The sequence below is a fragment of the Bufo bufo genome, chromosome 6 (genome assembly GCF_905171765.1).
Source record: "Bufo bufo chromosome 6, aBufBuf1.1, whole genome shotgun sequence".
In the NCBI taxonomy this organism is placed as follows: Eukaryota; Metazoa; Chordata; class Amphibia; order Anura; family Bufonidae; genus Bufo; species Bufo bufo.
The window spans coordinates 318,853,937-318,881,739 of record NC_053394.1 but is presented as its reverse complement, the minus strand read 5'-3'; the positions used below and the strand labels follow the sequence as shown (position 1 = coordinate 318,881,739).

The 27,803-nt window shown below is 42.5% G+C and overlaps 1 protein-coding gene across 1 annotated transcript in view; it reads left to right on the top strand.

The window, feature by feature from the left end:
• Positions 1 to 9,516, top strand: part of RND2 (Rho family GTPase 2) — a 95,844-nt gene extending 86,328 nt beyond the window's left edge. The window contains exons 4-5 of the mRNA XM_040436517.1: positions 2,524 to 2,658; positions 8,776 to 9,516. Of these exons, the coding sequence (XP_040292451.1) occupies positions 2,524 to 2,658; positions 8,776 to 9,024 (384 nt within the window). The 3' untranslated portion in view covers positions 9,025 to 9,516. The remainder of the gene's footprint in view (positions 1 to 2,523; positions 2,659 to 8,775) is intronic.
• Positions 9,517 to 27,803: the final 18,287 nt, after the last annotated feature.

The following is a 27,803-nucleotide window of genomic DNA, read 5'->3' as shown; positions in this document are numbered from 1 at the left end:
CCAGGAGCAGAGTGTTTGCCTCAAGTGCCCAGGAGCAGAGTGTTTGCCTCAAGTGCCCAGGAGCAGAGTGTTTGCCTCAAGTGCCCAGGAGCAGAGTGTTTGCCTCAAGTGCCCAAGAGCAGAGCCTTTGCCTCAAGTGCCCAGGCCCTCCTGCCTTACTCGTGCCTAACTCCTCCCCTCAGTTAAAACTGGTCATGTTAGTGACAGACTCCCTTTAGGCTACTTTGACACTTACGGTAGCCTTGTCCGGCAGGCTGTTCCGGCAGGGGAACAGCCTGCCGGATCCATGCTACCGCGAGTGCACCGTGCTGCCGAAGGTCCACTCCGGCCCCATCCACTATAATGGGGGTGGGGCGGAGTCCTGGGGCAGCACGGCAAACTACAGCGCGCTGCGGTTTTTGTCCGTCCGCCTCTCGGCTTTTTCGCGATACTGCGGCCCTCCCCCATTATTGTGAGTGGGGCCGGAGAGGATCTCTGGTGGCACGGTGGACTCGCGGTAGCACGGATCTGGCAGGCTGTTCCCCCCCGGAACAGCCTTCCGGAAAAGGCTACCGCAAGTGTGAAAGTAGCCTTAAGCATATATACTGAACACGTTATATTGACCACGTTTCCTATTCTTCTCCATACATATTATTTCCAGTGTAGTCCCTAGTTAACCGTTCTATATGCAGATGATGTATGTCATTATGGAGATTATCATTCTTAGCAGATACAGATATGTAAGTGACCAGTATCAAACCGTAGTCTCCTGTGTAGCTGTAAGACACATCTTTGCAGATTTACTTATAATAGTGGATTCCATTGATGCCAGCTTCCTTTATTGTAATGACACTTGTACTCATTTAGCCAGTCGTTCCTCTCATTTGTTATACTGGACAAACTTGTTTTTAGCAGTCTTTACAAGGCAGGCGACGTCTTCCTGCTGTCAGCGCGTAGCACTTCTTCCTGCCCTCGCCGGGAGGTTTCTGCTGAATCCGCTGCCTCGTTTGTTATGTGAAACTGGGGTCTATTTGCAGCCAACTGTTCTCTACAAGAAAAATTTGGCTACTTAGCATTCAGCTTGGGGAATGAATGTGTTCCATTAAACAAGAAAATGAACTCGAGGGGCTCAAGAGCTGAGCTTATCATTTATTAATCCTCTGTTCAGAGAGCATACAGCACCGACCTACACCAGTCTTAGAGGTAGAGACTGAGCGATGTGAGGCTCCTCGCTTGATGTCACTCTTAAGTGACCTTGCTTGGGATCAGCCTGCAACACTTGTCATTTGCTGCTTATTAATTATGTACTTTACGCAATATAATTTTGTGTAGGGCAAATGGAGGTCCTCATGTTTAGAAAATTGCAAAATGTATATACCCAGCCAGAACTATTTCAGTGTTGACAAAGTTGCCTAAAAGTTTTCTGCTAATTAGACATATACCACACGTGTCCATTATATTATGGTGAGTAAGTACTTCTATTTATGGCCAAGAAGAGTATAGAAGCAAATAAGGCAATTATTATGAAGCATCTGCCTTTCAGAACTTTTTCAGATGTCACAATACTGCTAGGGATGATTGAGTGCTCTACTTTACATGACGCCTTTGGGTATTGAGCTCTATGTTGACATCATGGAGTACTATAAACTGGCCATTAGGGACTAGACTTGTACTGAAGATTTGGCCACCAGGAAATTGTATTGTATACTGATCAGAAGGCAATGTTCAATATATTATATTCATGTTCCTTAGTGAGTATTGTACTGTTCAAACATTGGCAGCTTGTAGGACCATTTCCCATCAGGGACAAGATTTGATATTAGGCACTAAACCACTAGTCATCATTAACTAAATGTTGTATTAGATACTTCATCTTTATGGATGATCATTGCCATTGTATACTAGCCATGAGCCACTTTATGTAAAGTCTAAAAGGTTCCTACAGCATTAACAGGAATCCATATGTAGTATTAAAGGGGTTATCGGAGACTAAAAAATGTCCCCCATATGCCCGGGCCCCTCACACCGCTCCTGGTCCCCGAACCGCCATTGCTGCTTTTCCCCGTGTGCGAATGAAAACATCCGGTGGGAGGAGCAGCCAATGTCAGGCGGTGACGGGGACGAGCCTCTAGCATCGCGGGTGACACTATGGAGACTTGTCCCCGTCAGATGTTATCATCCATGCATGGAGAGAAGCAGGAGCAGTGGTGTGGGGACCAGGAGTGGCGCAGGGAGCCAGGTAAGTAGATTCAGTGTGAGGGGTCTGTGCATATGGGGGACATTTTTTAGTCTCGGATAACCCCTTTAATGCTGTGTAACAAGTAGACATCCTCCACGTTCAGAAATATATAGCAATAATAAACTCCTGGGAGTTGAGGAGCTGAGGTTGTTATATTTTTTTTTTTGCAATTTTCTTTTTTTATGAACATATTAGAGTCTCTCGTTTAGTTGGAGAAGAAAGGTCATCGATGCGGCAGCTGATAACACGAATTACTGAGTATCCAGAGTATTTTGTGAGCTAATTATCTTTTTTTTTCTCCACAGTGGCAAGGTGAAACTCAGGAGTTCTGCCCAAGTGCCAAGGTCATTCTCGTAGGCTGTAAGCTTGACATGAGGACAGATCTGAACACTTTACGGGAACTGTCCAAACAGAGACTTATCCCAGTCACACATGAACAGGTAAGGACATTTATGTATACCATGCACAAACCTCATAGTAGCTCACCTGTTATGTTACTGGTGGAGCGATGGTGCACCAAATGGAGTGGCCCACGGTGCACCAAAAAGATTTTTAGCATAAAACATTTAAGACAGATATGGTTATGATTCGTGGATCTACTGTACGTGGTGGTACCCTTACTTTGAAACCAATTTTGGACGTAACAGACTTCCTTTAATGAAATTAGAACAAGAAATGTTACCATCAGAATCTCTCTCAGCCTCTGGGCCAGTAATTGCAAGCCATCATATCTCAGAATAAAAGTAAAATATAAATAAAAATGGTTTGGCCTTTTGGTTTTCTGGGAAAAAAACATTAATGCACATCCTTAGACATAGACGTTGGCTTGGTAGAGGACCAACCAGTGGTGGTAGGGGACCAACCAGTGGGGCACCCCCGATCATCGACATGTACATGGGCAATGCTAATAGGACACCTGAGATTCTCCTGTGCATATACAGTAATAGATGCATCGGTAAATGTGAGTCTGTTAATATGTATATTTGTGGTGCCATATAATATTAGACCAGTATGAAAGTACAAATATGTGCATTATATGTGTGCCAAAAAAAATACTACGATTTGAGATGGGACTCCTGGTGTATGATGAGAAACTGCCTGTGTTCCTAAAATGGCATGTCTCGGCCTGTGTTTATACAGTTCCCACACTTCATTCCTTCCATGTCCTAATCCACATCCTTTCCAGCCCCGAAGGGAAGATGTTTACATTCCCATAAGTAAATTGGGGACTGAAACCGTGTTTTCTTCAGCCAGTTCACAGCAGACTAAACAAAAATGACAAAGAGAAAATGTTATTTATGTATACGGAGGGGAAAATGAATTTACGGAGGATCTGGCTTACAGGCGGTGTCAAAACTTTAGAAGTTGCATGAGTAGTCGTAGATGTTAATAGAAGCTGGACTGTGGCCATTACTAAATTTAGTTTCAGTGAGATGTCCCGTTATGACACAAGAATCTGTATTAACATAAAAATCGCCTTCTAATGGCGGTACTAATGGCGCCACGTCCAGTCACATTTCTGCTTTCAAATGACAGTAAATTACCCCGTATCCTTAGTGGATACAGGACCTCTGTAGTCGGAACATGGCAGCAGTGGCTTATTTGTTCATTTGTTGCATTTACTGGATACATTTTACAACTATTTGATTTGTAATGTGCTGCACAATATGTTTGTACTATATAAATAAAGATTATTATTAGTGATGAGCGAAGTATTGAAAAATTCGATTCGGCTGCTTTGCCGAATTTTGCCCAAAAATTCGCTTTGTGACAAATTAAATTGTCACAAAGCGCATTTCTTTGTAAGTAGTGGGTGCAATGACAGATTGCGCCGCTCCCAATCATTGTACCCCTCGGATGCCGCACTCATAGCTGATCAGTGTAAAATTTAAAAAATAAAGAAAGAAAATCGCTGCCATCTTGATCGAAGATCTAGCGCAAAATCTCACGTGGCCTGTGATGACTTCATCAGGTCAGCTGGCGTGGTGACGTTATATGTCACTGTGCACGGGATTTCACGTGGGATCTTCAGTTAAGATGGGTGCGGCCGGCTCTTCGCGCTCAAACGGATGAGGTAAGTATGATTTTTTTTGTTTTATTGCCAGTCAGGGAAAATCGATTAGTTACCACGAAGCACAAGGAAATTCAGCTTTGCGGCAAAACAAATTTTCCCTGAAATTCAGATTTGGCTCTATGTTTCTAAGTTTCTATATTTGTTACTTTTAGAAAAATGTGATACATAGTGCAGGTTGATATAGGCAATGGCATAACGTGACTGGTTTTCCTGTTCTGTACGGTAGAGATGAAAAGCCTTTTGAGAAAGTATGGTTGCGACTGCTTCTTACTTAGATGTGTCAGTCAAGGCTTCCCTAGAAACCAGTCTGTCTCAGATTATTCCAGGGGCACAGCTGTATGGGATGCAGAGGTAGGGTCTTATTACACTGCTCAATGTTTGGGCAGTGCGAGCGCCAATGGATGATAACACCTCCATTGGTGCTTGTTTGCACCGGCTAATGCAAACAGTCGTTCCCACCTTATTCAGCTCTGTCTGTTATCGGCAGCACACCCGTTATTACTCAGGGACATCTACCACCTATAATTGTGCATCATTCATCCTGATGAAAGGTGCCCATCAGCTGATGAATGAGCGTTTGCTCGTACATTGGCTGCTTGATTATACGGGCCAATTATTGGAAATGAGCATGCCAATAAAAGCTTGTACCCGATTATTGGCCTGAAAATCGTGTGCTGTAATAGGGCCCATAGTAGACACATTCGGGCCCTGATGCCTGAGAAGGCCCAATAGTCCTTCAGGTGACATTAGTATTAGAAGTGTGGGTCCATGTGACTGTATATTCTGTATATCTTCACAAATTAAGGGCATTTACTAGTACTGTAATACTGATGACCCATTGATGGGTCATATTGATGGGTTTCTGACTCCTATCACCCTTACCGATCAGCTGTTTCAATGGGTTGCTGCGCTCTGGAACTACTCCAGAGTATCAGAACTGGAATAAATCTAGGTGCCGAAACTACTTAAAGGGGTTGTTCGGGTTCAGAGCTGAACCCGGACATACCCTTATTGTCACCCAGGCAGCCCCCCTGCGGCTAGCATCGGAGCATGTCATGCTCCGATGCTCTCCCTTGCCCTGCGCTAAATCGCACAGGGCACGGGCTCTTTTGTTTATCATAAAACACTGATGGGCGGAAATTTCCGCCCGGCAGTGTGTTCGGCGACGTCACCGGCTCTGATAGGCGGGCTTTAGTGCTGCCCTAGCCGTTTTACTGGCTAGGGCGGTGCTAAATCCCGCCCATCAGTGCCGGTGACGTCACCGGGGTTCCTGGCAGCCCCACAGAGAGCCCCGGTACATCACCAGATCTCCAAAAAATGCTTTTGCCCTGCGCGATTCAGCACAGGGCAAAGGAGAGCATCGGAGCATGAACTGCTCCAATGGCTCATGTTAGGGGGGCTGCCGGGGTGTAAATGGAGGTATGTCCGGGTTCAGCTCTGAACCTGGACAACCCCTTTAAATGAAAATGGAACTGTAGAATAACAACAGTGTGCAAATTATAGATACAGTCCTGATCAAAAGTTTAAGACCACTTGAAAAATGGCAAAAAAATCATATTTTACATTGTTGGATCTTAACAAGGTTCCAAGTAGAGCTTCAACATGCAACAAGAAGAAATGGGAGTGAGACAAAACATTTTTTGAGCATTCAATTAATTGAAAATAACGATTAAACTGAAACAGGCTGTTTTTCAGCTGATCAAAATTTTAGAACCACATGCCTTTAAAAGGCCAAATCTGTGCAAAGATGTGGATTCATTGTCATTTTCTGTCAGGTAGTCACATGTTGTGATGGCAAAGGCAAAAAAACTCTCCCTTTTTGAACGTGGTCGGGTTGTTGAACTGCATAAGCAGGGTCTCTCACGGCGCGCCATCGCTGCTGAGGTGGGACGCAGTAAGACAGTCATTTGGAATTTCTTAAATGATCCTGAGGGTTATGGAACAAAAAAGTCAAGTGGAAGACCAAAAAAAATGTCATCAGCACTGAGCCGGAGGATCCAATTGGCTGTCCGTCAAAACACTGGATGATCCTCTACCCAAATTAAGGCCCTTACTGGTGCTGACTGCAGCCCCATAACCATCAGACGGTATCTGAGACTAAAGGGCTTCAAAAGCAAAAAACGTCTTCAAAGACCTCGTCTCCTTGAACGCCACAGAACTGCTAGTTTGGACTTTGCAAGGTGGAAGAAAGTTTTATTCTCTGATGAGAAAAAATTTAACCTTGATGGTCCTGATGGTTTCCAATGTTACTGGCATGACAAGCAGATCCCACCTGAGATGTTTTCCACGCGCCACAGTGGAGGGGGCGCCATAATGGTCTGGGGTGCTTTTTTCTTCAGTGGAACAATGTAGCTTCAGGAAGTGCAGGGGTGTCAAACGGCCGCTGGCTATGTCCAGATGTTGCAGAGAGCATTCCTCATGACTGAGGGCCCTCATCTGTGTGGTAACGACTGGGTTTTTCAACCGGACAACCCTGCAGTACACAATGCCCGCAGGACATGGGACTTCTTCCAGGAGAATAACATCACTCTTTTCGCCCATCCTGCGTGTTCCCCTGATCTAAATCCAATTGAGAACCTTTGGAGATGGGTGGCAAGGGAAGTTTACAAAAATGGACAACAGTTCCAGACAGTATATGGCCTTCGTGCGGCCGTCTTCACCACTTGGAGAAATGTTCCCACTCACCTCATGGAAACGCTTGCATCAAGCATGCCGAAACAAATTTTTAAAGTGATAAACAATAACGGCGGAGCTACTCATTACTGAGTTCATGTTTGGAAGTTGGATTTCTGTTTTGGGGGGGTTTAAAGGTTTTTTGGAGATGTGGTCCTAAACTTTTGATCAGCTGAAAAACTGCCTGTTTCAGTTTATTTGTTGTTTTCATAAAATTGAATGCTCCCATTTCTTCTTGTTGCATGTTAAAGCTCTACTTGGAACCTTGTTAAGATCCAGCCATGCTAAATATGATTTTTTGCCATTTTTCAAGTGGTCTTAAACTTTTGATCAGGACTGTATGTCCTCATCTCTACATGCCCAACACAGTATATCCTCAAATCAATATGTTTCATTGTAATAATATATAAAGTGAGATTCCCCTTGAAGCGAATTTTCAGTGAAAAATGGCTTAATTATATATCATACTGTTCTTCCCTGTAAAATGTTATTTCATTACAGTATAGAATAAAATTATATTATCTCTAGCTTTTAATAGTTGCCATAAAATAGTAGAAAATATTGAACAACCCTTTTAATTTTCTTATAATTGAGAAAGGGTCCCTGCTTGACTATTTGACCACATTAAAACACAAATCATAAAAATGAACTTTATTGGGGCAGATTGTTGATGGTGAGCGGTAGTTTCCTATTCTGTGACCTCTATTTTGTCCTGTCTTCAGCATAGTAATCCCATAAATAAAGAGGTCACTGTCTCACGCAAGGTCAACACACTTATCTTCTGCTGCTGTAAACTGTCCAATGATCTGGTCTGCCTAACTACAAGATGCCCAGTTCACCTAAAAGGATGTCCATATGGATAAAAATAAAAATCTAAAGTTGCTTCAGCCTTTTTTTGACGTATACCATGACAAGTTTAACAGAATGTCTAAAGTAACACTCCAGACAAAACTGATAAACTGTTTCAGGCCTAGTGGTGGGCCTGAGACGACAGTACATGACACAGGGATTCAAAGAACACCAAAGATAGAAACCCTGTGTTGTGGATCTCTTTTATACAAGATGGCAATTAGAGATGAATGAAGTGGAATTTAATCCGAATTTCAGGATAAATTTGATTAGCCGTGAACCCGAATTTCCTCCTGCTTCTTGGTAGCAAATCGATTTAACTTGAAATAGTGTAAAAAACAAGCAAAATCATACTTGCCTCCTCAATTTGCCCGCGACGGGCCGGCCGCCTCCATCTTGATTGAAGATCTTGGCTGAAATCATATGACATCACCACACTGGCCGACGTGACAACGTCATCTCGGGCCACTCGAGATTTCACGCAAGATCTTCAAGCAAGATGATGTGGCCGGCCTGTCACGAGCAAATGGAGGTGGTAATTATTATTTCATTTCTTTTTTTGTTAATTTTACACAGCTTTTATTCTCAGATGCCGCGATCATGTATGAACGTGGCATCTGAGAGGTACAATGATGGGGTACAACAAAAGTAATTAGTCACAAAGCAAAATTTTTTTGTAAAGTTCGGTGAAGCAGCCAAATGGAGTTTTCCAAAAGCTCGCTCATCTCTAATAGCGATCATGACAATTATAAGGGACGAAAGTTTGTACGAACACTCGTTCTCAATAATTGACCAATGAATGAGCAAACGCTTGTTAATCAAGTGATCACATCTTTCATGCTGTAGTAGTAGCGATCATTCTTTCCCTTACGGGGGGGATGGTTGCTGCAAGTTATGCATCTGTATTACGGCTCAACGAATGGGTGATATCATAAACTGATCTTTCTCTCTGTTATTCCAGGGTAGCACTCAGGCCCGTCAGATTGGAGCTGTGGCCTACGTCGAATGTTCTTCTAAGGTGTCAGAGAACAGCGTGAGAGACGTCTTTCACGTCACCACCTTGGCTTCTGTTAACCGTGTTCACAAGAACCTCAAGCGCAGCAACTCCAAGAGGGGACTGAAACGTGTCTCACAGCTGCCTGGACGGACTGAACTATTAAACGAGACAGAAATACGCAAGGACCGTGCCAAGAGCTGCTCCATCATGTGAGAACGTGCCTAATGGCTGTAAATAGAGTGTGTAGAGTTTTCACTCTGTGCGGTAATACGGGCATCCAATGCACAGAAATGGCAGCTTTTGCCTTGGCCAGTGTTGTGTAACCATAGTTAGGCGCTGGCCTGTGACTGTTACAGTTATTTCTGGATTGCCTTAGACAAAAAAAATAATGAAACTCATCGAAAACGCAAGTCAATGGCGGTGTAAACCAATTAACAAGCATTAAGAGTTTGCTTTTGTCCTGCTGATTCTGTCTCCATCAATGTATTTATATGCGCACACAGTTCACGCCCATTGTACAGAGCATAGAGGAGGCGCCTGTGTAAAACCTATGTAATGTGTGTATATATGTATGTATGTTTATATGTATATATACACACACAGATGACGCACATTGTGTTCTGGAGAGGTGTGGAAGCTTGTGTTGGTTTGAGAATTGAAGCATTGTTGTAATCCAAAAGTATAATAAAAATCGATTTATTGTTACAAAGTTGCATTTTCTTTTGTGCTATGACAGTTTCACATCCAAGAAGGATATCCAGCTGAGATTCACATACATGATCTGCTTGTATTCACAGTTTTTTTGCTATAAAGACCCTTGGGTGTGTCTTGCAAATAGGTGTGTGCATCCATTTACGGCTACTTTCACACAGGCGTTTTTACTGGAACCTTCAGGGTTCAGCAAAAACGCTTCCGTTACCGATAATACAACCGTCTGCATCCGTTATGAACAGATCTGGTTGTATTATCTTTAACATAGCCAAGACGGATCCGTCATGAACTCCACTGAAAGTCAATGGGGGACGGATCAGTTTTCTATTGTGTCAGAGAAAACTGATTCGTCCCCATTGACTTGCATGGAGGGTCATGCCGGATCCATCTTGCTCCGCATCCCAGGACGGAAAGCAAACTACAACATGTTACTGTTTGCTCTCCGGTATGGTAACGCAACTAAATGGAACAGAATGCATTTTGGTGCATTCCGTTCTGTTCAGTTTTGGCCCCATTGATAATGAATGGGGACAAAACTGAAGCGTTTTTTCCGGTATTGAGCCCCTGTGACAGATCTCAATACCTGAAAACTAAAACGCTAGTGTGAACGTAGCCTACTTTAGGCAAACAAATCAATAATGGATGTCAATGGTCACCCTGCTTTGCTGCAGGAAAAAATCCACATCTAAACCACGCCCCCTCCCAGTGCACTTACTCCCGTTTCTGATAAGCCACGCCTTTTGTGTAAAAGTGTCTAAAACGCTTAAAGGGGTTGTTCACCTTTCTGCACGTTTCCCACAGTCCCCACAGCATGTCCTGATCCACTATGGGAATCATACTTATCTGACCCCCATTACTGGGATCTGGCTCCATCGCTGCCCCGCCAGCTCTGTAGGTCCCAGGTCTCCTTGCGTCAACATCAGGTTTGACCCTGATCATGTGACTTCTACAGCCAATGACTGGCCACAGTGGTGACATCTCCCCCATGCATCTTGTCACTAGGTCACGTGTCGCATAGGTGGCATGTCACCGCTGCAGCCAGTCATTGGCTGTAGCAGTCATCTGACCCAGTGTCAATCTGAATGTTAACACAGGGAGATCTGCAGAGCTGACGGAGCAGCGATGGAGCTGGAACCCAGTGTCGGTGATCAGGTAACTATGAGTACCACTGCAAGTCCGGCCACACTGTGGGTTCTGTAGAAAACGCAGAAAGGCAAACAATCTCTTAATAAATGTAGTGTAAAAGGTTTTTTTGTTTGCCCAAAATGACGCCAGAACTGGCAAATAAATCTCCTCCCATTGAACTCAATATTAAAAGAGTTGGCCGCTTAGCTGTTTCTTGTGTCACAATAAGCTGTAAAACTTCTCATATTTTAGCAGAGCTTCACGTTAGAAGGCCTCTGGTTGCCCAAATGTGGCCTATGTGAGCAGAGTAGAGCAAGATGGCAGTAGTAACATGATTCACTTATGTGACTGCATTACTGGGCCATCCTGAGCTACATCTTCAAGCGCTGAACAGTAGCAGAATGCATACGCAGATAACCGAGGGGAGTGAGCTATGCGTATCTGTGAAGGCGGAGCACGCACAAAGGAGGATGCAGATCGCTTGCAACCTTCCATTTAGAAGTTGTAATAATGCTGTGAGTTTACCTTGAATCGTGGGTGACTCCAAAAGGGAACGGTCCTGTCATTGTCCGTAATCCGAGCAAGAATAGGACATGTTTCATATTTTTGCACATGCCATGGAACGGACATACGAATGCGGACAGCACGCGGTGTGATGTCCGCATCATTTACGGCCCGATTGAAGTGAATGGGTCCGCATCTGACCCGCAAAAAATGCAGATTGGATGTGAAAAAAAATTACGTTTGTGTGAATGAGCCCTAAGGCAGTGGAGCCCTAGCCCAAATTTTGTATACAAGACATGACTGTAAGGGCTCATGCACACGAACATATTTTCTTTCCGTGTCCGTTCCGTATTTTTTGCGGACCGCAAAATACATACGGTTGTGTGCATGAGCCCTAAACGTGTAGTTGACAAAACCATGGGACAGATTTCTAATGCAATTATTCGGTAATAGCTTGTTTTGATAAATTTCCCCCATTGTATATTAAGGCAGGGCCAGACTGGCCCACCAGGATACCACAGGATTGGACATCCCTGTTATAGGCTGAAAGATCTTCCGGCTGCCAGTAATTTTATACCTATGACCAGATTATGTTACGTTATAGTTTTACTTTAGTTTCAAAGATATATTGACCTTTTATATCACACAAGATAAGAAATCTGACTGGTGAGGTAGCAAGAAAATATGAGCATCTATTAGCTAGAGATAACAGAAGGGCTCCTTATAAATCTGTGCTTTAGCAGGCTGGTTTATGATGGACTGGCGCGGTAATAGGGGTCACCTGTGGCAGGCCTGAGTTCATCGGGATTACTTTCTCCCCCATCCCGTCCTACGGATCCTAAATCAGCCTTTTCTTTTTATTTCTAAATTGCAGTGGCCTTTTCAAGGACGCCAGGCTAATGAGATTTAGATGGCACACAATGTAATATCCTAAAAGGGAGAGTGGAGCTAGGATAGGAAGAGGTTTAATGTGACTTGTTTATGGGGGTCAGAAGGTGAAGCAGTGGAACTGCGCCGTCTTCCAGCTGAATGAATGCACAGTACAGAATGAGAGATCTGTAGACCCGGCTCTTGGCAGGAGAAATAGCACATGCATGCCCTATCTTTCTTGCAATAGTAAAAGAAATACATAAAATAAACAGCAACAGGACAACATGAAACTTCAACATAGGGGGCATTTATTTAAATGTGAAAATCACTGTCTGCAGGCAGTAACTCTGGTAACTTCCATGAGGATGTGCCTAGGCATCACAAATGTAGATGTGACCAAAGCACATAAAAATAGGAGGCTAAGCATATGGAGAGCCACAAATGCAGGCATAAGGCACAGGAGAGGCTGGAGGCGGTGCCCTATGCAGCAGCATGCAGCATCTCACATGCAGTGCACAACTTACATGTCTGGGATAGTTTGGAATTGTTGTCGACAGTGGTACAGAGAAAATGAAAATATACTTTCAGTTCTATACTTCATTCAGTATATATACTCACAAACATATACACTCACCTAAAGAATTATTAGGAACACCATACTAATACGGTGTTGGACCCCCTTTTGCCTTCAGAACTGCCTTAATTCTACGTGGCATTGATTCAACAAGGTGCTGATAGCATTCTTTAGAAATGTTGGCCCATATTGATAGGATAGCATCTTGCAGTTGATGGAGATTTGAGGGATGCACATCCAGGGCACGAAGCGCCCGTTCCACCACATCCCAAAGATGCTCTATTGGGTTGAGATCTGGTGACTGTGGGGGCCATTTTAGTACAGTGAACTCATTGTCATGTTCAAGAAACCATTTTTCCAGTCTTCAACAGTCCAATTTTGGTGAGCTCGTGCAAATTGTAGCCTCTTTTTCCTATTTGTAGTGGAGATGAGTGGTACCCGGTGGCGTCTTCTGCTGTTGTAGCCCATCCGCCTCAAGGTTGTGCGTGTTGTGGCTTCACAAATGCTTTGCTGCATACCTCGGTTGTAACGAGTGGTTATTTCAGTCAACGTTGCTCTTCTATCAGCTTGAATCAGTCGGCCCATTCTCCTCTGACCTCTAGCATCCACAAGGCATTTTCGCCCACAGGACTGCTGCATACTGGATGTTTTTCCCTTTTCACACCATTCTTTGTAAACCCTAGAAATGGTTGTGGGTGAAAATCCCAGTAACTGAGCAGATTGTGAAATACTCAGACCTGCCCGTCTGGCACCAACAACCATGCCACGCTCAAAATTGCTTAAATCACCTTTCTTTCCCATTCTGACATTCAGTTTGGAGTTCAGGAGATTGTCTTGACCAGGACCACCCCCCTAAATGCATTGAAGCAACTGCCATGTAATTGGTTGACTAGATAATCTCATTAATGAGAAATAGAACAGGTGTTCCTAATAATTCTATAGGTGAGTGTATAAACAATATCTATAGTTGTGTCTATAGTCAGGGAATCCTAGCCCAAAATGCATGATTAGGAAACGTTGGCATGTAACAGCTTGCCAGTGCATTTCAACTGACTAATACACTTTCTCAAGTATCACTGTAGCTAGTGCATTTGCTGATCAGCACTTTTAAAGGGGTTTTTAAGGCTCCTGATATTGATGACCTATCATTAGGGGCCTGACACCCCGCACCTCCATTGATCGGCTGTTCCTTGCAGCATCCAGCACAGGAACTAGCACTTTGAATGGAACAGGAAGGATAGCTCTGTTCAAAGTGTAGTGGCCGTGCTGGGTTACTGCAGCTCACCTTCCATTCACTTCAATGGAAAATGAGCTGCAGTAACCTATCACGGCCACTAAACTTTGAACGGAGCTGTGCTTCCTGTTCCATTCAAAGTGCTAGTTCTTGTGCTGAAGGCTGCAGGGAACGGGTGATTGGTGGGGGAGCAGGGTGTCGGACCCTCACCAATTGAATATTAATGACCTATCCTGAGGATCCTGGCAAAAACTTGAATTCCTTTTCTTGTTAAAGTGGTTCTCCGGGAATTAAGAAAATTAAAATACTTAAAGAGGACCTTTCACCGATTATTACACTATGAACTAACTATACAGACATGGAGAGCAGGCGCCCGGGGATCTCACTGCACTTACTATTATCCCTGGGCACCGCTCCGTTCTCCTGCTATGCCCTCCGGTATCTCCGCTCACTAAGTTATAGTAGGCGGAGATTCCAGTCACTAAGTTATGGTAGGCGGAGTCTGCCCTTGTTCTTCTGTAGCGCTGGCCAATCGCAGCACAGAGCTCACAGCCTGGGAGAAAATAACCTCCCAGGCTGTGAGCTCTGCGCTGTGATTGGCCAGCGCTAGAGCAGAACAAGGGCAGACTCCGCCTACCATAACTTAGTGACTGGAATCTCCGCCTACTATAACTTAGTGAGCGGAGATACCGGAGGGCATAGCGGGAGAACGGAGCGGCGCCCAGGGATAATAGTAAGTGCAGAGAGATCCCTGGGCGCCGCTCTCCATGTCTGTATAGTTAGTTCATAGTGTAATAATCGGTGAAAGGTCCTCTTTAAATATTACTTCACTATAAATATATTCCCAAATACCTTACATTATATATGTCATATATCTTCTATATGAAAAAGAATCTTCATATAAAAGAGAGGATAAAAAAAATATAAAAATTATATTATCCTTCAGGCGGACATAAAAAAACGCCTCTAAGTTCTTTTTATCAAGTATCTTAATTTGATTTGTGCAAGCAGTGAAACAAAGGAACAATTGTATATGCAAAAATATATAATTGTTTATTATAAAAACAAAGAATATAAAAACAATACAACTGCAAAACAAATGATGAAGTTACAACGTAACATCCAAAATGTACCACACGGTGGTGTTAACACACCCCTATCTGATCAGCACAGTATGATTTATTGATTTATGACAACCAGTGTCATACTTTTAACAAACGGACTCATATACCAAGAGAAACTTAGGATCTTCTGTTATCAAACAGGCTATAACAATAAAACGGATTTACAGGAAAATAACTGTTATCCCTTGACTCTGTTTTCCAATGACCAATCAAAAATATATAATATTAATATTATAAAATATTCAGCTCGGCAATCAGACTAAGGAAAATAACTTTCCAAGGGTTTAGTCCTCTTTTCAAATAATTTCAGATCTTCCATTAACAATATGCATCTTTGCTAAGAGAATAATCAGCATTATGGAGGCGCCTAACACTATATATTCCCACAATATGGGAACTCTTGGCTATATACCGAGAGAAATATCTTATTAATATCACGAGTAGTAAACAAAATATACGTTACCGGGTCAAAGGTAGACAGTTCAGATGGGACCAGTTCTGAAGAACTTTCCTAGTAATCCAAAAAGAATAATCCAAGTTTCTTCTGGTAAAGTTTTTCTTTTTGCTTGAATGGATGGATCAATGGATATATGGATCTTTTTCTCTAGCTCTCCCTTGCTACCCCGCACACGAGTAATTATTCCCCCCCTTATCTAAGAATCATCCCCTTTAGATTAGGGATTCCCAATCAGGTAAGGTGGGTGTATTCGCATGCTAATAACATCATGATGTCATATCAAACTCCTAATATGGTATAGAACAAATAATGAAATAATATAATATTGTCCATCTGCCTCCAGATGGCACTGCGGTACTGTAGATGAACATCACAACTTTTAAGCATTAAAATGAAATATCTAATAATATGTTCACATGAACTCGTTGACCTTTCTTAATAAATCATTGAGGAAGGTCTTTTCCTGACACTTTTAATTACCTATATCCTGGACTTGTTGGAGTTGACTGTCTTCTCCTATCTTTTTGAAATATAGGTTGACTTGATGAAATTTTTATATAGTGGCTTTGATGCTTGGCATCGGAACTTGTACATTTCACTTATCTACATCCATGAATAACTATTGTTTTGAAATCCAATTAACATAAACTTACTTATTTCTGTACCTTCTACAATACCTTCTAAATGGTAAATACATGGTATAACATATATATAAATCGATACATTGTTACACATAGATAACACATTATATGAATTATTGATTAACATATGTTGTAAACTAAATATACCATACAGATATATATATATAATATAATTATGAATATATAAATTGAACCTCATACAGCAGGTGTGCCCCAAGGATATGAGTCCTTATCAAGTAACCTTGTTCCCTCCAGACAGACATGTCTTAGGGAGTTGACTTACTCCTTACAGATTATTTTTTTATATAAACTGAACTTGCCATGAACTCATCTTGGCTTCTTCAACAATATAATAGAACTTTGGTTCAGGCTGACTTTATTCTTAAAGGCAATGAGATGAGCATTCATTTTGATTATAATGTCATTAGATAATATTGTATACGTATGAAAATGCACAACATATTTTACGTTATAATCGCTTGTTTTGTCTTGGGAGCAATCATTAGGAACAACGAAATGTCCGATTAGTACACACAAAACCTGTCCTAATCACATAGGAGGACAAGTTGCTTCACAAAGCTGAGCTAAAGAGCTGCCTTGTCCTCTCTGCTCTGCTTGTCAGGGATTATGATCCTGAATACAGTTTAATATGGTCAGCTGAATCTCTGTAGGAATGGAGTTCATGAGCAGATGTGGCTAATGAGCAGCAGCACTTGTATGCAGTCTCCATTACCACAGCCCCACATTACCACAGTCTGTCCTGTCCATCCTCTTTGTACTTCATGTCTCCTCATGAACTCCATTCCTACAGAGATTCAGCTGCAGATCTTATCAGCCGTATTCATAATCCCTGACTAGTAGGAGAGGAGGAGGCAGCTCTATAACAGTGTTGAGAAGTAACTTGGCCTGCTGTGTGATTGGACAGGCTTTGTGTGCACTCATAGGACAGCAGCCATTTTGTTTCTCCTAATCATTGCTCCCTAGACAAAATACTAGGATATGCCTCCATTGTCTGATAGTGGCGGGTCCTGCCTCTTGGGCTTGCACCTACATTGAGAATGGACCCCTGAACTGAAGATTGTGGAGGGGGCACTGCGCAGGTGCAGCTGCCCTCCATTCATTTCTATGGGGCCACCAAAAATAGCCAAGCACTGGCTCGGCTATTTCTGTCGACCCCATAGAAATGAATGGGAGCAGTGGCCACACAAGCACGGTGTGCTCCCATTCACTTTTATTGGGAGAGCGCTTGGTGGAGGCCGGACCCTGGAAAACCCGGAGTCCTCCAGCCACCACCTTCCCTGCCCTGTTCTCAGTGTAGGTGCGGGTCCCAGAGGATATGTCCCCTTGTCTGAGATGGGAATACCCCTTTAAGATGCTGTGGCCACATGATCCCTCTTTGCTAATCTGTTAATGAAAATAGCCAACAAGTAGTAGTAGATTTGTTTTCAAGTAGATGATGGGGCCATTGAGTGCATGCAGAATTTAAAGATTTATTTTTCTTTGTTATCGGCATCTGAACTGAGGAAAGGCTGACTGCATTGTCCTATACTGAATTGATGCACATGTAGCCTGTAACAAATCTCATTTTCTCCCAGCAATGTTTCATACAGACAAGATCTTTTAGAAATCTGTATATAATTTCATCTAATCTGCATAAACACTTTTGAATCATTACAAGTATTTTACAGTATTTTATGCATGGCAAAATGGAAATCGAAGATGGAACTTTTATAAATAAGGCACTTGTCCTTCGTTTGAGATGAGCTTTACTCTACAACAAAAGGCTTGTGTATGTCTGCTCCAATGTGTTTATCAGCTCCTTCATCCATTTATGATGTCACGCATGAACACTGTGCCCCCTCTTACAGTCAAAATAGGAAAATGCTAATGTAAATCCTAAATGTCATCTGAGTTTTATACCATTAAAATTAGTGCTTGTTGTAAGCAACACTTCCTTCAATGCTGAAATTATCTGGGTGGAATAAAAACAGGAAGAGTACGTGCCAGTGGACTGCATCAAAGCATCTTAAAGGGGTTATCCTATCATTAATGTCAAACATGAAAGTCAGACATCATATAGTAGATGACAACCTCTTTCTAACACAACTAGAACCAGCCCTGCACCTCACATGTATCCAGAGATCTCCCTATTCATTGCCCTGCTAGATTTATCAAGCTGGCAGCTCAGGAGGCGTGTCTTTTCATCTGCAGCTCAGGGGGTGTGTCTATTCTGCTCTCTCCCTATCACAGCTCAGGCGGTAGTTGAAGGATGAAACTGAGCATGTGCGGCCATCCCAGTGAGTCGGGCAAAGAAATAACAAAAAGAACAGCATGTGGCGCTATGCAGATACATTTTACTCAGTGGCTATACAAAATTTTTAATTACATGTAATTACAAATGTATTCAGATCCTGGTGCTGATTTGAAAACCGTAGAATATTTTTTTGGGATAACCCCTTTAAAGGAAAGAGTCATCAGAAAAATATTTATTGTTTTTAACATACTTTAAGAATTTATCATATTTTGAATTTTCCATGTCACTACCTATAAATCTGCCCCCGTGGATTATTTTTTAGGCTTATTGTTTCATATATATGCATCAAACTGCACCAAAAAGATGTCAAATTTTAGCACTAATCTTGGCAAAATTTAGTCCGGTTCCCTAGGCAACCTTAGGATACATGAAGCTTCTTCTGGAGTTCCCCTTTAAATCTTGCATATACCTCTGCTTGGCTGGTAAACTTCAGTTCTTACCCACCACCATCATTTTGAAAGATATCATAGTGTATGAGTATCTGACATTGGCCACAATGGAGTCCGTTCAGTTTCAGTTTGGAATCTTTTTTTTTTCAGCAGACAAAAAAGCCCTGCATACTTTTTCATGGAATCTGTGAAAGGACGCCCCGAATGGAGCCTCTAAGGCAGATGTGAACAACCCCATACAACTGAGTGTTTGTTAGTATGGATCAGTCTACATAATCTCCTGTGAGCTAAATGCAGCAGTGGCACAAATCCCTGTCCAGTCCTTTTGGTAAAAACTATGGTCCAGGCCATTTAGGTCAGAATTTTTTTTTCCAGCTATTCATGTTATAGACAAAATAGCACAGAAACAAGACAACCAGAATGAAAACATCTAATACATGCTGCTGTTTTATTAACTTGTAGGTAAGTTTTTTTTTTTTTTTTTTTTTATTTGCACTACAAATATTTCTCTTTGTTGGTAAATAAAAATGACAAAATAACACAAAATAAATCCTAACAGTATACAAATCCTGCCCAGGATGTTGTACAGATGGAGGAACCCCACTGGACAGGATTTCCTGTAGCAAATGTTGTTTTAACTGGTAAATTGACAAATCAATTTACTATCCTTTTCAATTTGCAATTTGCCCTCAAACTGAATTTTGCAAGACACTAATGGCTTGTTGTCATCCTAGACTTTTAAGAAACACTGCCACCCAGTGGCTGGACACATTATCACCACTAAAACTCATTTACTATCTGTGTTTACTGCTGTGCCATAAGGCTGACAATTGTTTAAATTAGGATATTTCACTTATGTATACACATTCCATAAGGTAAAACCAGACGTAACAGTAAATGTGTTCCATCACAAGATCAGTCAGGCTGTGCTGTGGAAAGTCAGAAGTGGCATCCATAGTTTGCCTACATGTGAGCATTTTTCTAATAGACTACATATATAGAAAACAGTATGAAGTCTGTGCTAACACATATAATTATTATTAACCAGTACACATATTAACCATAAATATCAAATTTAATGGGCTTCTTATTTTTATTGAAATCTGCAAACTGTTGTCATATGTCCTATTTGAGCACATGCAATAGGGTGGGGTATGCTATTAGGGCCCTTCAAACAACTAAAGTAAACACAGTGCAGGTCCCATCACTGGAGGGGCACATATTTACTGGAACGACTGGATACTTTAATATCATTTGCTTTAAAAGGGGTTTAAAATGGTCTAACCACAAGCAACATGATAAAATATAACAAATAACCATAACTTACCTGTAAAATTCCACCCCCACTCCAGTGCAGACACTTCAGTAGTCCCTGTCTTTGTCGTCTTGTCCTGCAGTGATGACGTCAGAGATCCATGAAACTGCTGCAGCCAATCACTGCTTTTAGCAGTAATACACTGACTGAGCCACACCCACAACACCTGTTTAGAAGACATAATATTGCAACATTGTGCAGCCAGCAACTTAACATATTATTGGCCACAATATACTACAAGTGCCGACACTTTAGTGGAGGAAACTTAAAGTGGATATGCCACTGACTATACAAGCTAGTCATACAAGCAGATATTAAAAGCTGAGACTTTTGCCAATATATTCCTGTCAGGAACACATCGGAGCCCATCATGCACCACGTCACGGTCTCTCATGGCAAGGGGTCCTACCACTACGCTAACTATGGTGTGAACACGGTCTGAAGGTGATGTAATCCAGCTCACAGCCAAGCTTCCACACAACCGCCTAGCAGGACAACTAGTGCAATGTGAACAAAGCCAGACTGTAAGCCACACCCATATCTGACCATGTGATGGAGGTTACCAGGTGCAAAAGAATGTTAAATGCCAGGTGAAGGCACATACACTACATATAAAACAAGACAAAAACACAGAAATATAGTGGCAAATATGGGGGAACTGCTCAAACCCCAAACACTGTAGCGTGTTTCTCATTGGGGGAGCAGTCCCACCGCATGTGGACCGCAGCAAACGACCATCCCCAGCAAAAAATGCGTACATATATATTCCTGTCAGGAACACATCGGAGCCCATGATGGGCTCCGATGTGTTCCTGACAGGAATATATTGGCAAAAGTCTCAGCTTTTAATATCTGCTTGTATGACTAGCCAGTATAGTCAGTGGCATATCCGTTTGGACCACGCCGGCAGGGCCGGTACAAGGCAGGGGCCGAAGGAGCAGGTGCCCTGGGCGCTACCATTTGCGGACAGGAGGGGGGCGCAGGTGAAGTGCCAGCAGCAGTGGCGTCGCCAGGGGGGGGCCAGAGGGGGCCACGGCCCCCCCTACATCATGCTGTGCCCCCCCATGTGCCCCCTCAACTAAAATGACCCCCCCCCCAAGTGAGCAGCCGCCGCCGGGCACAGGGAGATGAGCGCTTCCATTGCGCTCATCTCCATTGTAAACTGTCTGTGCCAGCGGAGGTGCAGGGGAGGGAGAGGCGTGTCCCTTCCCTTTCCTCTGATAGGCTGCAGGCAGGCACCGAAGTGGAGGAGAGGCCCCGCCCCCTAATTACTCCTGTTTACCTTTCTAAAGCTAAAGGACCTTTGATGATGTCATCACAGGTCCTGTAAGGGAACTGCACAGTGTAAAGTGTAGTTCCCAGGTTAGAACAGTGCATCTGCCAGGACCTGTGATGACATCATCTTCAACATCACAGGTCCTGCAGAATCTAGCAAAGGAACTGCACCAAAAATGGTGTAGTTCCTAGGTTTCAAAGGTACATCTGCCAGGACCTGTGATGACATCATCACAGGTCCTTCAACCCCTAACAGCAAGTATTAAAAGTTCACAAGCAGCTCTGTATTGATCCATACAGACTGGAATGGAGAGGTAAGAGGAGGTCCTCCACTTTTCATCATTTACCCCCCCCCCCCTCCATGCCCTGTTTTTACTCATTGCTCACTCATGTATACTACTTCAGACAGTTACCACTACCTCATGTACCTCACAGTGACTATAATGCATAACTGACCACATATTTCTATAAACACTGCATCTACAGTATTATACCTTCTATGTGTCACATCAATACACTGCTCTGTATATATATATATATATATATATATACACACACATACATGCACACACACTGCATATATTACACAGTATTATACATGCAATATGTACAGATATATAGTATATACCGCAGTGCACTGATATGTGAGGTATGAGGTATAATAGATGCTGTGTGTACAGATATCAGTACACTTCTGTATATACTATATATGTGAGGTACGAGGTATAATAGATGCAGTGTGTACAGATATATAGTATATACAGCAGTGTACTGATATGTGAGGTACGAGGTGTCAATACACTGCTGTATTTACTATATACCTGTACACACTGCATCTATTATACCTCGTACCTCACATATTACACTACTGTATATACTGTATACACGGCATATATTATACCCCGTACCTCACATATCAGTACACTGCTGTATATACTATATACCTGTACACACTACATCTATTATACCCTGTACCTCACATATCAGAACACTAGGGAATATACTATATACCTGTACACACTGCATCTATTATACCGCGTACCTCACATAACTGTACACTGCTGTATATACTATATATCTGTACATAGTGCATCTATTATACCTCATACCTCACATATCAGAACACTAGGGAATATACTATATACCTGTACACACTGCATATATTATACCGCGTACCTCACATAACTGTACACTGCTGTATATAATATACATCTGCATCTATTATACCTCTTTTGTGTGCCAGGGCTGTTTTGTAATCCCATTCCGGCCCTGATGGCATAAATTATAAAACGCAGCAGCAAGAATAGTTCATGGAACAAAGGGAGGGGCTATAAAAGGGGAATGGGGGCCCAATTTAGATTCCTGCTATGGGGCCCAGTGATTTTTATGTACGCCCCTGGCTGCAGGCACTAGGCCGGCAGCCTATCAGAGGCCGGCGCAATGACGTCATCGTGCCGCCTGAGCCTTACATTACAGCGTGGGACACAGGAAGAGGCTGCATCGCATCGCTGACACTTAGGTAAGTATAAGTGGTTTTTTTTTTTTTTTTTTTACAATAGTGTTACTGGCACATTGGGGGGGCTTATTACAAAACTGGCACATGATGATGGGGGGGACTTTATACTGGCACATGATGATGGGGGGGAACTTTATAGTGTCTGTGACTTTCAAAGTCCCACAGTCCTTTGTTCTATTGCTTTAAGTATATTCTTGTTTTGAAACAACATTGATTCTTTCTTAAAAACGGGGGGGGGGGGGGGGGGGGGGCGCAGTTTGCCATCTTCGCCCTGGGCACCAAATGGCCTTGTCCCAGCCCTGCACGCCGGCATCCTCCATTGTACGCATTTTTTGCTGGGGATGGTCGTTTGCTGCAGTCCACATGCGGTGGGACTGCTCCCCCCAATGAGAAACATGCTACAGTGTTTTGGGTTTGAGCGGTTCCCCCATATTTGCCACTATATTTCTGTTATTTTTTTTATTTTTTTTTAAACTTTAAGTGGCCCTGGAAAAAAAGATGAGACTGCTACAGCCAAAAAAAATAAAAATAAAGTGTCCCTATGCTGTAGGCAAGTCCAAATTGGCAGAAGGCAGGCAACACAAGTAGGCGGGGACAACAAAAGTAGGCGGGGCCTGCAATACCACAGTGCAGAACAAAATACTGCCGGGAAATTTCCCTGTAGGGTCTATGGCCCTGCTTCAGTGGTCCCCATCTTTGTCTTCTTGTCCAGCAGCGATGATGTCACATACATTCACGTGACTGCTACAGCCAATCAGGGGTCCGATGCATTTTTGCAAGTATCAACGCTAAGAAAGACCAGGAGGTATGATGGAGCCTCGGCGCTGAAGCAATTGGAAATGTACCATTATTAAAATTTTATCGTATTAACTACTTTCATTTGGCTTCCTGTCACACTGCAATTCTATAGCTAAAGTCTATATTACACCAGGCGATTGTCAGGCCAATCATCGCTAACGAGCAGTTGTATGAATGCTCATTAGCGATGATCTTGCAGTGTAATACTGCCGCCGTTCATCGGGCGGTCCAAATCTTTTGACAGGTTTAAAAATTATCGTTTGCCGGCAGAAGATTGTGGTATCTAATCACGATCGGCTGCTGGAAAACAACTGGACAGCATGGGGATGAGCAATGATATAACGATCGCTCCTCCCCATGTTGTGGAGAAGATTGCTGCATGTAATAGGAGCGGTCTCCTCTGCTAGCGATCAGTCGATTGCCAAGAAGGAACAGTTCTCTCCCGACAACAGGCCTTAACAGCTGAAGAGGCTCCGAGCAGGAAGACCTTATCCGCTATGATCAGCATCTATAGATCAATTGTAAGAAAAAAAAACGTAGAGTGTTCCATTGCAAGTTGTATCATGGAGGCGATATCTGCTAGATGCCTCGGCCCTGGAGACCAGAGGAGCAAATTTGCTAATGCAAAGGTGTCAGAATTCTTTATGAGACTAAACCAAAATTCTGGGGCAATTGCATTTCTAAGCCTTACATATAGTGAGGGTTTTAGACATTTCCACTCTGTTTGACAAGGGTGTGTGGCTTATGAAAAAGGATGTGGCTTAAATGTGTCAATGTGTGCCAAAACTGTGCCAGCAAATAGTATGAACATGGACTGGACAGTCTAAAGGTGCGCTGATATATCATCCAGCATCAGCCATTGTGATAAATCTAGCGCATCTTCAGACTGTCTAGTTTTAGTATTAGGGCTCATGCACATGACCGTAGCCTGTTTTATCATCCACAAATTAAGAATCTGCAAAACACGGATTCCACCGTGTGCACCCCGCATTTTACAGAACGTCCGACCCATAATAGAACAGTCCTATCCTTGTCCGTAATACAGACAAGAATAGGACATGTTCTATTTTTTTTGCGGAACAGCTATACGGACATATGGAAACAGAATGGACACTGAGTAAATTTCATTTTTTCTGTGGACCCATTGAAGTGAATAGTTCCGCATAGGGGCCGGAAAAAAAAAAAAAAAAAACGTCACCGACACGGAAAATAAATATTGGGGTCATTTATCAAACCGGCGTAAAGTAGAACTGGCTTAGTTGCTTGTAACAACCAATCAGATTCCACCTTTCATTTCCCAAAAGAGCTGTCAAAAATAAAAGGTGGAATCTGATTGGTTGCTATGGGCAACTAAACAAGTTCTACTTTACACCAGTTTGATAAATGACCCCATATGTTCGTATGCATGAGCCCTTAGACGGTATCAGGGAAATGTCGGGAAATCTTCTTTAAGATGGATATTCTTCTATTTAGATAATGAGAAACAAAAAGTAAAATGAATGCATCACTTAGCATATAAAAGATAACTACGCCGCCCTTTCCAAGCAGATTACATGGCAGAAGCCCCCTCCCCGAGCTTTGCCGCAGTAAGTGGGAGCTAGTAAATACTGAGCATCGCTTATTCTCAAGATAATTTGATTTACCACAAATTAAACAGAGAGGGTTAGCAATGTTGTTGTCAGATAAACATTCTGCGTTATAAATCGCTGGGCTGCTAATTGTCATTCCTTCCTTAATAGCACTTCTCCATGCATAGGAGCGGCATTCATTAACTTTCTGACTAGCGCATCAGTGCAGTACTATCTACGTATTAAAGCAATCTAGTTTAGTCTACTGCTAAAAGCAAAGTTCTGACGTCTGTGGTACTGGAGATGCATTGGAAGCCGTGCAGCATTTCCTTTATTTCTGGGCTTTTTTTGTTTCTTTACCGCCAGTTTTTATATGCTAAGTATAAAACTAGTAGCAATGTTCAGCCAAAAAGCATCCTACCCAAATCACCCTCTAAATCAAGCCAATAAGGACACGGAAAACTGCCTGATGTGGAAATATTTGGCCACAAAAGCCTCTTTATAAGGAAATCAAGAACTGAACAATTTATTAACTAAAACCTTAAATAAAACAACAGCTACAACTATTAACACTATATATATATATATATATATATATATACACATACAGTGTATATATATGTATACATACAATATCTAGAGCAGTGTTTCCCAACCAGTGTTCCTCCAGCTGTTGCAAAACTACAACTCCCAGCATGCCCGGACAGCCTTTGGCTGTGCGGGCATGCTGGGAGTTGTAGTTTTGCAACAACTGGAGGCACACTGGTTGGGAAACACTGATCTAGAGGACCAAAAGGATGAACTTTTTGAGAGCACAACGCTGTATCCATTTATATAACATATGCCTATCGGACCATATATAGAACCATTCATTTCAATGGGTCTGCAAAAAAAAACGGAAGGTACTCCGTGTGCATTCCGTTTCCGTATGTTCGTATTTCTGTTCTGCAAAAAAATAGAACATGTCCTATTATTGTCCGCACTACAGACAAGGATAGTACTGTTCTATTAGGGGCGCAGCTGTTCTTTTCCTCAAAATACGGAATGCACACGTATGTCATCCGTACTTTTGGCGACACAAGTTCCAGTTTCTATTGGCGCCACTGAATATTGCATATGATGTAGTGGGAATCTGGGAAAAAAAATTTCAAATGGGGTGGAATAAAAAAAAATGCAATTCCACGATAGTTATTTGGGGTTTGTTTTTAAAGCGTTCCCTATACAGTAAAACTGACCTGTTACCTTTATACTCTGGGTAAGTACGATTACAGCAATACCATATTTTTAGAGTTGTAATTAGGGATGAGCGAATTGACTTCGGATTGTACTGTACATCCGAAGTGGACTCGCTAAGAACTTTGTTGTAATACTGTCCAGAGTTCTCGCTCCGTACAGTATTTGAATGTATTGGCTCCAATGAGCTGAAGTTATTACTGCACGTGAGACTTCGTGTAATAACTTTGGAAATGAATTATTACTATAAAAAACCATGTAACTGAACCCGAGATCGGTACCAAGTTTTTTTTACAGTAATAATTAATTCCTGAAGTTATTACACGAAGTCTTGCGAAACTTGTTCTGGCCCTGAGATTGCATCACTCCTGGGTAAAAGCCTCTCAGATGTTGCGGTCACAATTTACTATGGCACCTAAGGGGTTAAATGTTTGTGATCGGCATTATCACCTATCATAGACATTAGCTCCAGGTGTCTCCTGTTTCAAACTGGTGACAGATCCCCTTTGCAAATTGCTGGGTCGGTTACTTGAACGGCTGTTTTGCTAAAATCTGTACTGAACAGCTCCAGCACAGGAGCTGTTCAATACATAGCATGAGTCAGGGAGTCCTTCTAATATTCATGAACCCCTAGATTGCCCCACCAGCTTGCTGCTGATTGACAGCTTTTTTTTCCTATTGGAATCAATGGCAGGGGCCATGAAGAGACCGGAGATCGTGAATATGAGGACTCCATGCCATGCACTGTACATTGAACAGTTCCAGTACAAGGGCTGTTCAATACCAATTTTGCAAAACAGTTTGGTCAATTCAGGTAAGTGACCAGGTGCTTTTGGCTCAGAGGATCTGTCACTGGTTTATGGTGCTCTTAGTTACAGCACCATAAAACTGATGACAGATCCCTTTTAAATAATTCTTCTACCTCAGGCACCCTCCAATAGGGAACCACCCCACGTATCCACCTATTTACCAGCAGAGAACCATAATTGATGCTTCATACCAACAGTGGGCTGCTTACCAACCTCATTTCTGCACTCTCAATGGGTTGATGCCAAAATATGCTCCTTCCTACTCCCCTAATAACCCAACTTCCTGATGGTTCCTACTACTCTCCCATCCTATACAAGTCCTTCAAACCTTGAATATATGGGCCTCCATGACAGGTGACGCCTCTGCTCTGGCTCTCAACATATATAGTGATATACATAATTATTTACCTCCTTCCAGATGCACCACGTGTGGCACATGGAATAGTGACTGGCTTCTTGTTACATTGAATTTTGCATGTGTAAGAAAATGTCTCATCGTCAGACATTAAGCTGCCAGTGGGGAAAAAAAAGCTTT